General features: G+C 40.3%; 1 protein-coding gene across 2 annotated transcripts in view; it reads left to right on the top strand.

Moving 5' to 3' along the window:
• The window catches only part of LOC134558353 (probable acyl-CoA dehydrogenase 6), a 79,625-nt gene that overhangs the window by 58,463 nt on the left and 4,286 nt on the right, over positions 1–16,876 (top strand). Inside the window, exons 5-8 of one of the 2 annotated variants that reach the window (XM_063412118.1) lie at positions 2,780–2,947; positions 8,129–8,302; positions 12,819–12,980; positions 13,132–13,282. In XM_063412118.1, the coding sequence (XP_063268188.1) occupies positions 2,780–2,947; positions 8,129–8,302; positions 12,819–12,980; positions 13,132–13,282 (655 nt within the window). The remainder of the gene's footprint in view (positions 1–2,779; positions 2,948–8,128; positions 8,303–12,818; positions 12,981–13,131; positions 13,283–16,876) is intronic. The other variant, XM_063412127.1, reaches the window with a different exon arrangement.

Genomic DNA, 16,876 nt, shown 5'->3' with positions numbered 1-16,876 from the left:
ATAATAAATCGGGTTAGATTTGAATAAGATAACCATGGATAAATTGAATTCTCTTTTCTTTCTAAATGTATTTTGAGGCTTTACAGATTGCCAAAACCAGCAATTTCTGTTTTCACTAATTTCAGTTTCTGTACAGTCTTTCTTGTAGGTGTTCTGCTTTGTCAACCATATTGTGAATCTGCCTGTATCTCCTGTGAAATATTTCTTTTTCTGAAGTATTATCTATATGACTCATTTTTTCCCCACCCTCTTTTCATTCCTGTGGCTGAAACAGTTTTGTTTGTCACCATAATCTTCTTTGATTTTGTTGGTTTTCATCTGCAAGATTTAACTTAGTTCAACCTGTTGAAGTACTTATCTTCTGACCTCTAAATTGTAGCTTACTTTCTTGACTAATCTTGTTCATTTCCCGCAAGTCATTTCCTGATTTTTGAAGTGATTATTCATTCAGTTAGACTTGAAGGTATTTCTTTAAAGTTTTGGGTGGTTTTTTTTTCCTAGGCTGATATAGATTCAGATTCAGATATATGTTCTTCATATTTTACTTTAAGGATGTGTATTGCCTATCTTTGACTGTAATACTGACTTTAAAAGTTGATGCCAACCTTACCCTTAGTCAAATCTATTTAGATGCATGGCTGGACTCAAGTGCAGTGGAGAAGAAAATTGAGGCTCAAGTACATGTGATTTGAACAGTGATGTGACCAGTCCTGGTTGCTTATATGGCACCAGCTGTATCATTCACCTCTGGTGATGCCTTGTGCTCTTTTCTAGAAGGGCTCCTCAGAGCATGCTGTGTAAGAGATTGCTAGAGTCAGTGGTGTGGGCCTGTAAAAATGAGTTATGGAGCACCCACTGAAGTAACCTTTCCCCAGAGCTGAGCTCTATCAGGGAAAATAATTAGTCAAATATTCCAAATTATCTTCATAGCCATATTCTTGAGTCCATTGGACCATGTAAATTGTTAAGTAGGTTTTCAAAGCCTGCTATATTTTAACATAAAACTTATGTATTGATTTGATCATCTTTCTTCTAATTAAAGAGAATCAATTCTTCACAAGATCATTTAAAATAGTTGTTTCTCAAGTGTTTGAAGCAAACTGTGAACCATTGAATCTGGAGTACTTGAATTCTCATTAGTAAGGCATTTGTTCTTTAATCTGTATTTGGGTGGCTAGGCCCCTGTGACGCCATGCCTGCAAGAACTATTTACATTTGTGGTAACATCACAGTGCTCATTGTTCCTTTGCAGACCTTCTATGGGATTTCAATCTAATCTTTTCAGTAGCTGTTCCACAACAACGGGATGTGTGATGTAAATCACTGTGTATGCTCCCATCCTTGTCACACCATTTCAGTATGGTCATATTTCTTATTCCAGCTCTTGTGTGTCCTTCTTTTATTATTTAGTCTCCATGTATATGAGTGTCCATTGTCTGTGTCCATGTATTCTGAGTGCCAGTACTTTAGATTACTTAAGCTTCTTGGCATTCATATCAAGTCCTTTGGACAGATTTGCCACAGTCCTTTATTGGGTGAATTCCTCTGTGTCTGCTGGTTTTATCCACATGATTACTTTCTCTTTCCCTTGCTGTTCATCATTATCAGCTAGTATATTCCTTTAACCATAGCTATATCCCATCCTTCCTTATTTTATGCCTTATACAATTTTCTCCCATCATTTTTTTCCTGTGCCTTCATTAACAAGGCTAATTTTCAGCCATGCTGACCTCAGTTCCAGTTTGTCTCCTAAATGAAGATCAGATGCTTGGGTTTGCTTTTGGTTTATGTTTACAGCCCTAGGGAAGAATGTGCATGTCCAGGCTGAGGTGATTGTGTATGAAAATGTCACCAGATGACTTAAACATGCCTGCCCACTGTACTTGGTCTCTGATTCCTACCCTCCAAGTCTATGATCCCCCTTCAGTGGATGGTCTCTTACGGATTTTGTAGTCTTGTTGGATTTACAGGTGCTATTAGGAGTGTGGTAGGGTTCTCTTATACCATCACCTACTTATAGCTGAATATCTTGGAAAGTCTTCATCAACGGGGTTCTTGTTGAAGAAGTTCAATTGCAGGGAAAAGAAGGGCAGCCCTTTGGAAACTGCTGAAGGATAAATAATAACTAATGATTCTCTCTGGCTGCCTGTTGCAGCTGGGGCTCCTTGCAGCATGATGTGAACTGTCACAGATGAAAATAAGGTTGTTTTCTGCCAGGGTGTATAAATAGCAGGTGTTTAGAACTCCTTCATGTCCAGACACTCATTGTGTTCAGACTTGGCCTTTAATAGTTTACCAGCTTTGAACGTATTGCAGCACCGTGGCCAACAGCATGCAGGAAGTGCATGTTGGTTTGTGTTTATGCATTCACAGGCACTGAGGCTTGTGTTTGTTTAAGTCATGACTCTGGAATTAATGGCCTCCTCAGGACTAAGGTGCACAGTAAGAGAAACTCTGATAGATCGCCTCACAGTGAAATGCTTCTGTCCCAAGGTTTTGATCACCACATTTATTCAGGAAGTTTCTCCTCTCATCCACTGGGATGAAGACTCCATCTAAAGGAAGGTGGGAGAAGTGGTCCTGTTTCCCTGGCTTGCCTTCCAAGAGTTGTCCAGACTGGTTTGCCTTATGGCCTGGAAAGGTAATAGGACAGAGGGGTATGAGGGAGAACCAAATTGTTTTCTCTCTGAGAGCAAGGGAGTGATCCTGCCAGTCACACCTGGACCAAAACACCGCTCCTTCACAAGAATAACCCTTCATTTGCTGTGTTCTGAAATAGATATCAAGACAACGGCTGTGAGAAAGGGCGATGAATATGTCATAAATGGTGGCAAGATGTGGATCACGTCCGGGAGCCAGGCAGACTGGATGTGCCTCCTGGCAAACACCAGCGAAGGACCTCCCCACCGAAATAAATCTCTCATATGTCTGCCAATGAACCTGCCTGGTAATAACACAGAACTCTTTGTCTTCTCATTTGATTTCATTGGTGTTTTTGTATGCCTAATGCAAGAAGGAAAGGTGTTTAACCAAAACTATATTTAGAGAAGTTGTTCAGATACATTTTCATGGCAATGATTCATTACCATATGAAAGTAGAAGGATAAAGAGTTTAGAGATTTCCAGTTTGGGAAATACCTCTCAAAACAAGCCCGATGGGCTTGCTGAAGAGAATTGCAGGGAGATTCAGAGTGTTTCATGGGTGTGCTGTGCTAAGGGATCCTTTCACCAGAGCACTACTACCAGTTAAATTACAAAAATATTCTGAGTTAAATGTGGGCTGGAGTGAAAGATTCAGATATCCTGGAAGTAGGGATTTGGTTTTGAATAAGACTAGCAATTCAGGTGAAGACATGGAAGAAATACATCCTGAGCTAAGGGTACCAGTTTCAGTGTCTGTTCCTGAGTAATCTGCAGACCTTGCAGAATGCACAACTGCTGTAGGCTTAAAGAACATCATCCAGAGAGGATGCAGTTAAGATTGTGCTGGTGGGGATCTTTTGCAGATTTGACACCTATTCAAAAGTTTTTAAACCTTTGCAGATTTCACTCATTTTAATATTTTAAAATATGCAACATAATGATTTATGCATTATAAAATATGGAGTATATTTAATATTTCATTTCAAAATTAATGTTTATTTTATGCAAAGAAACAGTTCAACAAAATTTAATATTTATTAAATTTAGAATAGTGTATATTAATGCATTTATATATAAAATATTTATGCACAGGGCTCTTTTGTTCATTTAATTCAGAGTATTTTACACATGAAATATGTGCCATTATTGGCGTTTCACATGTAGGAACACCACCATAGCAGTGAAGTGAAGGTCTGTATGTTCACTTAATGGATTAGGCTGATAACAAAACCCAGGTCTCCAGTTTTGCAAAAGAGGATGGTTCTCAAGGGAGCTTCTCAAGAGAATGTCTTTTAAGTGAATTTCAGCATGGAGTGAGTCAAGCAAGTGAGTTGCCTTGGGAATTGTGAGCTTCTACTACCTCTGCTCATGCAAGAGAGGCTTTGAATGGGAGCTCATGGAAGAGAGACCTGAGCTGCTTCACTAGCTGTGAACTTCATCCTTATTGAGAAGTGATAAGCAAACATGTAACTTGGAGCCAGAATTTCTCTGAATTTCCAGGTAAATTCACTTATCAGTCATTGGCGGATAGATGAATGAAGTCCTTCTTGTGATTTTTCATGAAAGGGTCAGAATGCAAATGCAGTCAGTACTACTTCTCTGAGATCAATCTTCCTAAAACAACAAAGCAGCTGACCCACAGTTGGTGGCAGATAAAATATATAGAAGTTGACTTAGAGGTTTTCAGCTGCTTTGCTTACTCCAAAAAGACATGAGTTGTCATAGCTCTAGGAAAGGGGAGAGGTTAGATCTCACAGCCTACACACAGACCTTCTTTACCTGCATTAAAGATATTTAGAGTAGAAAAATTGCCAGAGACACCTTAAGCTGATTTGCAGAAGGGTAGAAGTCTTCATAGGGATAAAACCTGTGCTCTCCAAAATGCATGTGTATTAATTCTTCTGTGATTATTTGCATATTTACCTCCAAACGGGTCACAGTACCCAGATTGGTGACCTTTTGAAATGAGGTATTAAGACTTTTGATTGTGCTCAGGGGGTGAGTCATATCAGAAGTGAGATTTTTCAGGAAGCTCCATCTGGTTTGATACATCCTAAGGATGTCTGTCTGCTGAAGATTGTGCTCCACGGAGGGCAGCAGACCAAGGCTGTACGGGAAGTGTCTGGAGGACATCACTGAATGATGCACTCTCAAACGTCTGTGGATGTATGTGTGTCAAAGCTCAAAAACAGCTGCAATTGAGAGCAAATGTCTTATGTCTGACTCACCTCTGCAGGCATCAGCCTATATGGCTGGGTAAGGAAGGATCTGTGGTGTATTTTTGCTAAAAATCTAAGTTGCTTTATATTTATATATTGTAGTAGACAAAAAAAGGGAGAAAAAGATTTCAAGTCAGAAAGTGAATTATTTTAATTTCAACAATTGGTAGTTTATTGGATAGACAAAGTAGGATTTGCTTCTTCTAATTTTAGGTATATATACTCTCTAATCTGGGCTAAAGCAAATCACGGTCCAGATTTGAGAGACAGTGCTGAATACATTTCTCATAAAGGAAATTTGGATAACAGCACCATGGATCCACAGTAGATACCCAAATTAGGTGAATACTCCTCATACAATAACAATGTTTTCAAAAGGCAGCTGACTTGTTCATATAATGAAAGAGAATCCAACAAGTTGCAAAGTGTCTGTTTGTATATAGACAAATGGCTTGCAGCCCTGATCTGGTAACTATTTGTCCTCTGGTTTGTCCTCTGAGTCCTCAGATAGCTTTAGAGGAGGTTGCAAGGTGGAGTTAATAAAGAGAAGGGAACCAGAGAAATAGCATGTTTCTTGGATTGCAATTTAAAATGTGTCTGTTTACATTTGTAATGACACTAAATGGTGTCAGGAGAGAGCAACTGCCTTTCTCTCAGGATAGAATATAGGAAATAAAAGAGATTGTCAGAAGGCTGGTGGAATGGGAGAAAATGAAAAATCCAAGGCACTTGGGAAGAACTGCCCAGGCAGAGAAGTAGCAATCCATCTCAGTGATACTGGTGCAAGTAGTTCAAATGCCTCTGTTAGAGTGATTTTAGTAGGTCAGATGCTTGGCCTTTTAAAATTGAGATTTGTGAGTTATTGCGTGTGATTTATTTAATACAGATGAACACCAGGAGTTATCTGGGCCCATAATTTCCACTGCTGCTGGTAATTTTTCATTTAAAGTACCCTTAGGAAGAGAAGGAAGATAGTTAAATGGACATTTTGATGCCCCCCATAGTGGCCAAAGAGATGATTATGTACGATTGTCTCCCACGGTGTAAAGCGTGTGCTAGCCTCAGAAAGGGCATCACATGAGGCTGATGCAGCTTGTTCTCCTTGTGGTGAGAACCGTGAATTAAGAGCAAGTGGAACTGGTAGGGCATGGCAAAGGGGGATGCTGCTGGACCCAGGAAAATTGAACACACGACCCGACCTGGAAGAATTAGAGGTAGAAATCATTTGCACATTTAGCTCCTCTAACCAAGTTTGTAAGAGCTTTCTTCAGTAGTTGTTGCTGTCCGTGGATCTGGGAAGTAAACAGGATTGATTTAGCAATATAATGACCTGGCAGCAGTTGTGCTTTCTTGATGAGAGTCCTTTTAAACTACCCACTAACAAGAGCAGGAAGTGCATCTTCGTAGGGGTTAGGAGCAGTGATTGCATAAAGCCAGTTGGCTTTAGACCATACATGATCTCTGCAACTCTCAAAGAAACTAAATAGCAATATTCCAATGGGAAACAATGTTCCAGATTTCATCTCGCCTTGTAAATTGCTCAGTGTGTGGTTATTTAGCTCTGTTTTTAACATGGAAACAAACCACAAATGCTTTTTTGGCTGACTGAGTACAAATTGCTGGATAATTTTCAATTCGAGAGTCAAAAAATTTTATACAGCTGTCCTGATTTTATTCCTGCATTGATCATATATCAAAGCAAGTCTTCCTAATACATAATCTGTTTACAGATTGGTTGGTGAAGAAAAAAATCTTAAGTGGAACTTGTGGAAGACTATGTGGACCTTGTTCTCCGAGCAGTCTTGGCATTTGTAAATGCTGTCAGTATTTCATCTCTGTGAAGAGGTGAAAATTTCCGTAACCTTATTTAGTGCAGCCAGGGAGAGTAAATTTGAAGGAAATGACTGCCAACTTCTTCTGCCTGCAAAACTAAAGTAATTTTCATATGGCTGAAGGCCTCCTGTGAGTAAAAGTTGAGATATCTGTATTAGTTCAGAAAGAGATGTTCTCTGACAGCTGTGGGGAACAAGAAGATACGAACAAGTACAGAGGGACCACAACAATCTGTGTGGTGACCAACCAGCTTCTACTGAGCCATGCCAGAGAGTAGTAGAGGATTGAAAAAGAATAAAGAGGAAAATAACAACATAATACCTCCTCATCACAAAGCTGGTTGGAATAACATGTACGTGAGTAGTAAAAAGTTTTGGTTTTCTGGCGAAGATACATATGCTCAGTTGGAGAACTATTTTGCTACATATATAGACTTGTCAGATGTAATTAATGTGTTATGCACAAATCCTTATGCCTGGTTGCTGTCCTCCTTTTGCTTTTGAAACATTCTTGAATTTCACCCTGAATATTTGAATTAGCTCCAGATCAACAGGGAGATAAAAGCTGAAGACAGAGAATTGCCATGAGAAAACAGTGGTTAAACTCTCGTGGCACCGTGGTAAGCCATGCTTGCGTCTGAACAACGGCAAGAAATAACTTGTAGCCATGAAAAAACAAACAATGGGAATGGTCCTGCCCAGTGTGATGAGGTAGCTGAACCCTTACTTGGCCAGACCTGAATGAACCAGGCTCATCTTCAACAGACCAGTGCACGTGGGGTCAGAGTCAGTGCTGTGCAGAGAGGTCTGTGGGGAAGCAAACCCTGCTCACAAACATACACAATGAAAACTCAGAGTGATCACTGCACCAGAAAAGCTCAGCTTAGGCTAGGAAGGGGAGGACAAATGAAGAAGGGAAGGAAGAGGATTTCTGTAGGAAATAGGAGGATTTCCAGATTTCCAGGAGGAGAGATACTCATAGCTGCAGCTTAAAAGGTAGCTCTGTTTTTGTCCTTACTGAATATTTGTGTACTGTTTTATAGCAGTGCCGGCGCTCAGCAAATATTGCCAAATTGAATTTCAGCATTTTGTTATAATGCTAGATAAAAATCAAACACAACAAATAAATATTGCATTGTTTGAAGGCCTGTGTGGAGTAAGATTATTACAACTAGTGAATGCTTATTATTTGGGGACGTAATGAAAAGTGGGACTTTTACATTTAAAGTTTCTGATTTGCTGGTTTAATAAAGTGGAAAAACCTTTTAAAATAGGATTTTACTCCAGAATACTGTTACGTTTCTTCTAGAGGTAGGTTACATTGTTGTCTTGGAACATACATTCACATCTGCAGACTTTTCTTTCTGAAAACATTGTACTTCTTCGTAGTGCTTCTGGTTTTTTGTGATCTTTCTCATACGCTTTTCTCTTCAGGCATTCATGTTGCTAAAAAGATAGACAAACTGGGTATGAGGTCATCGGACACAGCTCAGATCTTTTTTGAAGATGTAAGGGTCCCCTGCAAAAACCTCATCGGTGAGGAAGGAAAGGGTTTTACATACCAGATGTTGCAATTCCAAGAAGAGCGCCTGTGGGGAGTAGCCACTGGTAAGTCATCGTTGGCGCTTCTGCAGCCGGGCAGGCACACAGGGATCACTCTTTGCATGACTAACAGCACTTTCCTTGTAACTTGGGATGACCTTTCAGGATCTGTTTTTGAAATCCGTCACAGCCTCGATACAGATGACATTCCCTTTCTGTAGAAAAGCCTGAAGCAGAAAAGATTTTTTTGAGCCATCGCAGAGGCTGTTTTTGCCTTGTTTCTTTTTCTTGATGCTTCTCTGCCGATAAGAAAACATGGCCTCATGTTATGTCTATTACAAATATAGTGCAAAGGCTATCAAAATACTGGCATGAAATAGAAGGATAGTGACTTTTCCTGTAGTACAGTGAGTTATGATGCTTATCATGGATTTTAGAAAATTAACTTATTGGCTGCATAAAGAAGTGGCTCTTGCAGGACGTCAGAGCTTTTTTTTGCAGAACTGTTTTACCTCTGTGCACTTTGGACGTTAGAGGTATAGCACCACACTCCTTTCCCCAAAGTTATGTTTTCACAGTTTGTGTTACTCAGAACTCAGGCTGTACTCAAATCCATGTATTTGGGTTATATGGATTCTGGATATTCCAGGAAACCAGATCCAAGTCTGGATTGTCTATTTTCTGCCTGCAGACTTTCTCCCTACCCCGCAGTGTTCGCTTCTTCAAGTTAAATATGATGTGGTTCACTGTAAGAAGATTGGTCCTCTTTAGATTCCAGGGTTGTCTAAATAATGTCACTGTATTCATGCTCTTGTGCATTCCCTGTCTGTCACTGTCTGTGTGTGCCTGGGGAATTGAGCATTCTAAGAAGTGGTGTTTTGATGCAATGAACAAATAAAAAAGCACTCAGTTATGGGTTCATCCCAGACCAAATACTTTGGAGTTCAAATGCCTTTTAAAAAATTGGGTTTTGAGACGAAGTTCTTAGTTCAGCCTGAGATAAAAAGCACATGTGAGAGTAGTTTTAGCAAAGGGCAGGAGGCTACACTTGCCAAGGATGGCACTGCAGTCTCAGGCAAGCAGGAGTTGTGACCCTAACACTGCTTCTTCTTTAGCTGAGGTATATACAGACTGCAAGGATGTGCATTGTGCATTTTTATGCTCAGTTTGAAGTCTAAATTAAACAAACCATGAGAAGCTCTGCGCTGCAGTGAGACCCCTCCAGGCAGCAGAGTAGCCGGCAGCATTAGTCATGCCCCAGGCAAAAGTGACGCGCACTGACAGCATCACTGCACAACGCCTGGCAGGTTAGATCACTGCTGCTGAAACCACGGGCTGCTTGGTACTGTCCACTCTTGCACAACTGCCTGGATGTCATTGAGCTCTGCCAGGAACTGGAACACCAGGTTTCAATTCTTTTTTTGTCCAAAATAACGCAGCAGGAGCAGGTGAACCCTTGCCCTGGATGAGCAGCCTGGGAAGGGCATCTCTCCTCACCTGCTCTGGCCAGGCAGGGGCCATGAGGGAGGAAGAGTCTAGGAGCTCACCAGGGAGAGGGAGCTTCCTTCTGCAGTGCCTACTGTGTAAACCTTGCTGGGCCCCTTCGGTTTGCTTTTTTTCAGCTATCTGATATAAAATGCATAAAAGCACTGGCAGCAGGGATGAGACCCATGGTTTGGGGCCAAGCTGCAAACTTCAGAGATCAGCAGTTGTGGTAAACAAGCAAAACAGAAACCAGTGTTCAGTGTTCAGAAAGGGAGCCTGGTACTTGATGGGTGCAGTTTGTTGTACCACAGCATCTATCTGGAGCTGTTAACTTCCAGTCCTGCAAATGGTTTCACACATGTTCAATCATGACAGCTCTGCTGAAGGCTCACCTGTGAAACAATTCAAGTGCTTTCAGTAGTTTTGTGATTAGATCTGCATGTTTAATCCTGGTCCTCATGTCTGCCCCTCAGTGGGACAATTCTGTTCCTTCCCAGTTCATGACTGTGACATTGAAAATCATCAGTCTGCTTTTAAATGCTTTAGGGACCAGCCCTGGCATCCTCACTTTCACTGCTTCCTTTAACCTGGAAAAGGCAATTGACTGCCATTCTTGTCTGTTTTTCCTTTCAGGGTGTTATTTTGTTGTGTTTGGGGTTTTTTGTTCTGTTTCTCTTTGTTTGGTGGGGGATTTATGTATTTTTAATTTCAAGTATCACATGCTCTAGACTTCTTTTTGTTTCTTATCTTCCTTGTGGCCAGTATCTTTCTTCACCTTTTTTTCTTTTTTTTCTTTTTAAAATCTATTTTCAATCAAACAGGTTTAAAATACAAATGGAAAACTAACGTCCTGGAATTGCAAAATTTGGTCCCAGGTGTGGTCTCTTCTTCTGAGTGACACATTATCAAAGGCATTGGTCAAAGCCACTGTGTTTCTTGCTTCAAGGAAAGAAAAAAGCTGCCACGTGTCTCCCATGTTGTGACACTTGGTAAACACTGTCCCTTTGAGGACCTGTTGCACCGAACACCGGAAAAGAATGTTGCTATGACAAAAAAAGCAAACAGTTGTTTTGTGAATTGCTTAACTCAGAGACAAAGAGGAGGTTCAGTGTGCGTGTGAGAGCAGAATGGCACTTTTCTAATGACTTCTGCACTTTGCTCCTGTAACTTCAGTTTTATGAGCACCATTGAGTCATGGCCAGTAAGCAGGATGACAGATCCTTTGCATAGGCAACACACCGTCTTAAGAACCAGATTGCTCAGCTTAGAGCTCACTGTGTTTCATTAGAGAGTGATCAGTCACAGCCTAAGAAAAATGTATCAATTTCCTTTTCTTTCGAGAGGAAACATAGCAACAAGACAAAGTGTCTTTACAGTGGGCAGAAATTTCAAGTGGAAGAATATAAGTTGGATGGAGATATGAGGAAAAGATTGTTCTGCCTTTGGCAACTTCAATTGCTTTCACAACTCTCAGCTGTGTGGTGGGCCACACATTCCTTAGGCTGCCCTAGAGTAACATTTCCTGCATGTGCTGTCAGCTGAAACCCATGGGGCTAGGTTTGTCTGAGGATGAAGGGAACATTGTATAAAAGGAAGCAAATACACAGAAAATAAAAGGGGGTTCCCTGTTATGAATGGCATTTCTCTTTGGAAGGAAGAGGAGATGTTCCTGAAAACAGAAATTTATTTTCCTCTCCAGAAAGCCAGCATTTGGGTGACAACACAGTGTGTTAAGGCAGAAGAAATGAGGGCTCTTCTGAAAACTAAGCATTGAAGTTAATTGTATGAAAAAGGAGGGGAAAATATTTAGGTAATGAGAAAAGCTGATCATCCTGTGGAATGTGGAGACATCGTGTGAAAAATGGCGCTCTGTGGAAGGGATGGTGAATAATCATGGCAGGGGGAACTGGTGGGGATGCAGAGTCTACACAGGAGAGCAGTACAGAGATGCAATTTAAAAAGCAGTGGTCTTGAAAACAAGGCAGAAAGGTATGTGGAATCACACCAGGCTCCTCCATGGGACTGTTGTGTGAGTAACTTCCTTCTATGTGGTAGGAAAAGGGATTTCATGGTAGTCCAAGGCTTGGGTTTATTTTACATTTCACATTCAGAGTTTTGTGGTTTAGACTCTACATGCAAATAGATGTGGATATGCATATTTTGAAAAGAGAAAATATGTTCTCAGACAGATAGATTTGTGAAATCATGCCCTGCTGCTTGTCGTAGTAAACCTGGGTCCACATTTGCCAAACAAAACTCTCCACACATTCTGTACCTGCTGTTATCCCAGCTACATTGCAAGAGACTGATAGCTTTGTTGTTCACTTCAAGTCTGGTTTGCCTTGGAAAAGAAACTTTTCCCTTTTTTTTTTCTTAAAATGGGATATGTCTCAGTTTGCACAAAAAGAAGCAGCAAACGAGTTCTGTTTTAAAGCATCATCTGCTGCCTCTCTCACCTGTTTCACAGCAGTACCCTATTTTCATTCTGTTTCCATTAGGAGAATTTTTTTTTTTTTTTTTTAAGTCAATGTGAATGTTTTGTTCTCTGTGCTGGGATCTGATCACAGAATGCAGATGTAATAAGCAGTCTATTTGTGTTCCTTGATCTCAGAATAGGTTTCTGCCTTCTCCCTGAAGGCTTCCTTCAATTTATATTTCTACAGCATTCCTCACCAAGTACACTACACTGTCTGCCTTCAGATTTTTTTCCAGGATTTTAACAAACCTTCAGGACACAGGTAGCATCAAAAGTAGGAATTGCCAGAAGCTTTTGCTAGGGCCCCAAAGGAGACAGTAAGCATAAAATTTACTTCATGTTGGTACTGCTTTCTGTGACTCTCCCTCTTTCCTACCCCCTTCCCTTCCCTCTCCTCCAGGTTTTGGCAGTTTGGGGCTCAAGTGAGATAGATGTCTTCAAGGTACAAGGAGGTACCAGACTCTTCTCAGAATTGAGGCTTCACCCAGACTGAGTGTACAGAACAATTTGCTGTAAAAACCCTGATGTGTTGGTTGTACAATGTGAAAAGAACCCTTTTCAACAAGAAGCTAAACAGATCTGGCTAAAATGGTGTGTGGTTCTGTGCTTTGTTCCTTGCAGCCCTGACACCGATGGAAACTATTATACAAGAAACGATTGACTACACGCGGCAGCGGAAGGTGTTTGGCCAGCCTGTCCTGCACAACCAAACCGTGCACTTCCGCCTGGCCGAGCTGGCAACCGACGTGGAGCTCCTGCGCTCGCTGCTGCACCGCGCCGTGGGTGAGTCCCACAGCTGCTCCCCACATGTGCTCCTCGTCGTGCAAAGAACCTTGGCAGGCCAAAGGAGCACGGGGAGGTGATTTTCAGAGTGACTGCTTGTTTATCTTTTTTTTTTTTTTTTTTTTTTTTTTCTTTCTTTTTTTTTTTTTAGCTCTCTATGTAGAAGGCAACGATGTGACAAAATTTGCTTCCATGGCTAAGCTAAAGGCAGGTCGTCTGACCCGTGAAGTGACTGATAGCTGTCTCCAGTTCTGGGGAGGCATGGGATTCACCAGTGAAGTTCTTGTGAGCAGGTTTTACAGGTAAGGGAGTGATGCAAATACAAAGTGGCTTTAACTGAAATTTAGCCTCTTAAAAGTCCTATTAAACAATCACCTCCTTGAAAAGAGCACCAGCTCCTCACCAGTGTGAATGGTCTTGTTCCGCCTCATAGCAGGTCGCTGAAGTGGCTTGTGGATGCAAGGGCACCCAGTGCAATTAACTTCGGGTAGACATGTGTTGGAACTCACTATTCTTTTGCCGAGTCTTGTCTTTGCATTACAGTTGTGAAGTTTGAACTACCCACACGTTAGCTTAAATGTCAAATGAAAGAGGAAAACTCAGCATTTTCCCTGATGGTCCTCTGGTATCTGCCACCAGAAAAAGAGTAGGAAAAAGCAGGGGTAATTGAGAGTTACCAACCAGTGACTTTCTTTTCTCTTTGCTTTTTGTTTGCTCGTAATCCTGATTACAAGAACAGAACTTAAACCAAAAGCTTTCTTCTCGAATGAAAATCAGCTTGATCTTTTTCCCTGGATATGTGTAAAACAAGTTCCCCACCTGACTTCTGCAGTGGTCTGTTCTGATAGCAGTCTCCACCTGCTTAGTCACACCAGATACCCTGTGAGACATCCAAGAGACGTAATTGCTTCCAGAAAGTCATTAGATCATTAAAATAGTACAGAGGCCTTCTAGCAAATTAATTGAAGTCCCTTCAAATTTTAGTCTCTATCTACTTAAAGCTAAATTCTCCTTAAGGAAACAGTTTTTTGGTATCTGGCCTTAATGTCTTATATTTTGTAGAAGGACCAAAATTGACCTTGGATTCTCTTGAAGTAAGAGCTTTCTGGTCAGCCCTTCCATAGACAATACCTAATCCAAAGTTAGCCATATCAGTGTTTCAGTTAGTTGAAAGTTTTGGTGTAAAGTGAGAGCAGAACACTTGAGAAAATCTGCAAAAGCTTGTTTCTTGTTTGGTAGGTCGAGCTACTTTTTCTATCTTCAATAGCATTTTATGAACAAGAACGCTGTTGCATTAAGTCAAGAGGTCCTCAATATTTTTGACAAATGGACTCCTGAAATTTTCTTACAAAGGTACAGACTGCTTTATGATGGTAGTTTTAAGCCAACTGTCAATATGATGGTTCTCCTCAGTTATTTTTTTCACAGCCTTATTTTAACAGCTAATGGTCTCAGGTGATGGAGATGTTAAGCGCTACTGCAGTAGGCACCCTGAATAAAATGAACACCTGTCTTGCAGCACTTACTGTAAATGTTGTAGTCTATACAGATTAATGTGTACATGCTTTTACATAGCTTTAAGATCTTAGCCCAGTATAGTAGTGCTAACTGTGAGCAGGGCTTTTCTGTGTGGATTCCAGAATGGTTTCCAAGTCACATTTTTCCTTAGAAGAAGTCCAGAGTGTTTCCTGTTGGTGTACACAGTCAGCTGGCTAAAGAAATATATCTTTCTATCTCTAAAAGAAACATTGTTATAAATGAGGCTAAAGACAGTGTGATATTTATACTCTGAATTTTTCTATGAATCAGTAAAATTCCATCATTGAGTAACCAAGGGTCCAGGAAGGGACAAGGAGAGTTTTACCTAAATAAACAATTACACGTTCAAGTCAGAATCTTGTTAATCTGTAACAATAAGCAAAGCAGCAACTTCCCTAAAGCTGTTCTTTTTAGTACAGCAGTCTGAGTAACCATTCACGTCACTGTGATGTTTGTCCAGTAGCAGCAGTATAATTGCACAGCAGGACATCTAGTCCTAATGTACAAACATTTTTGTAGCATAATCTTTATGAAGTTCCCAAAGAAATGCTGGTTAGTCTTCAACACATCAGGCTGTTACTCACTCCTCAAAGAACACACAGCACAACGCATGGTTAGTGCATGGAGTCTCTGAAATTTAGTTATTAGTCAGTTAGAGATCATAAACAGAAACAGCACAAAACTGTTTGCCAACTTACCTTATTCATATCTGTCATTTAATCAGTAACGTTTTAAACTTTGTAGAACAATTGGCATTTCTGAAGTGCCTGTTCTCTAGAAGGCATGAAGAGAGCTGCTTCACCATGCAGGTGTCTATACTGAGTTAATTTTATACGTGTAAATGTCTCAGTTGTACAGAGTCTGAAAAGAAGAATAGGTTAAAAAAAAAAAAAAAAGCTTAGAGCCCAAATATCAAAAGGTTTCATAGAAAAATGCAAGTCAATATAAAACCCATAAAGAATGGACTTTCCAAGTATACCCTAATTGCAGGATTCTGGAGAAGGAAACACTAGCCTGGAGTCATGCTTCTTTCTTTTTCTCTCCCCTGTCTGAAAGGCTTTAAAGACATCATGACTTGGTGAAAATCAATTAGTGAACAAACTTGTCATCTGTATGAAAACCCCAGGTTTATGAGAGATCAGAGGAAAGAAACCTTTTTAGTATCAAGTTTATTGCAATTTTTCAGATTTCATGAGTTTTAAAAAAATTCAGGTAGTGATCCATATATTTTAATAGTAATTATATGTGCTTCAATTGTTATAGGAAGAACTTATATGGTCTTCTTAAAAGAGTTGGGTTTTTTTCAATTGTTACTAACTGCTAAACCATCTCCAACTGCTTCCAGTTCTTACAAGTTTTACTCTTGTGGGCTGTGATGGGAAGAATGCTATAATTTCTTTACTTGCTGCATTGTGAAAGACTCAAAAAAGCAGTAGTGAAAAATACTGGCTGCTCATGTGAAATAGAAGTGTAAGTAGCATTGCAAATGCATAGCTGCAGAAGAAAGAAATTTTCATTTTTCTCCTCAACTGTTGCACAGTTATTGCAATATGAAGGTCTATTTGTAATTGAGGGTAGTTGAAAAAACAAACTTCTGTATAATTATAAGTTGATTTTTTTCATAAGCAATGTATTTCTGTCTAGATTCTTTTTCTTCACATATTTAAAAAGTTCAAACACTTCATTCAGTTTCATTTTTTTGTCATTGTTTGTAGTCTTTCATTCTTTACAAGACATGTCTAAACTTGAGTGAGTCCAGACAATTTGGGAGAGTTTAATCAGTTTTTTTCATTATAGCATTTATAGTTGTACCAAACAAAATGAAACCTATCCAGTTCTGCTGACAAAAACAATTTGCTTTGAAGTCTGTAGCTAACTGCTGAGACAAGACTTAATACCAATTCCTGTCATCTGTGAAACGAAATCAGCAGTTTCCACCTCTTTCTGCAGAGGCTTTGAGACAGATGCCACTTTGACTTTTATGAGTACCTTGAGAAGGAACTTAGGAGATGAAGCACATGGCATCTACCTTTAAGACAGCAAATCAAAGCAGGTAACAGTGATGATTTTAAAGCAGAACTATGCTCTGCTCTCTGCTTTATGCTCAGAGCAGGCCCAGGTGATGCCCATTCCCTCATCTTGGCCTCAGAATGTCCGAGGGGGAAGGGATTGGGTGATGGGAACTGGCAGGTGTGGCTGTGGGCTGTGCCACCCTGGTCAGCCTGCTGCACTGCATGGCACCAGCTCAAACTCTCCTCTCTAGAACAAAGCCTCCTTCAGATTCTGCCTAATTTGGACAGCCTATAGGTAATCTAGCTGAGTCTGAAGATGCAAGAAGTCACAAAATACTAGGCTTG

This window comes from Prinia subflava, chromosome 1, assembly GCF_021018805.1.
Source record: "Prinia subflava isolate CZ2003 ecotype Zambia chromosome 1, Cam_Psub_1.2, whole genome shotgun sequence".
In the NCBI taxonomy this organism is placed as follows: Eukaryota; Metazoa; Chordata; class Aves; order Passeriformes; family Cisticolidae; genus Prinia; species Prinia subflava.
The sequence above is the reverse complement of the archived record's forward strand: the minus strand, read 5'-3'. Positions and strand labels throughout refer to the sequence as shown.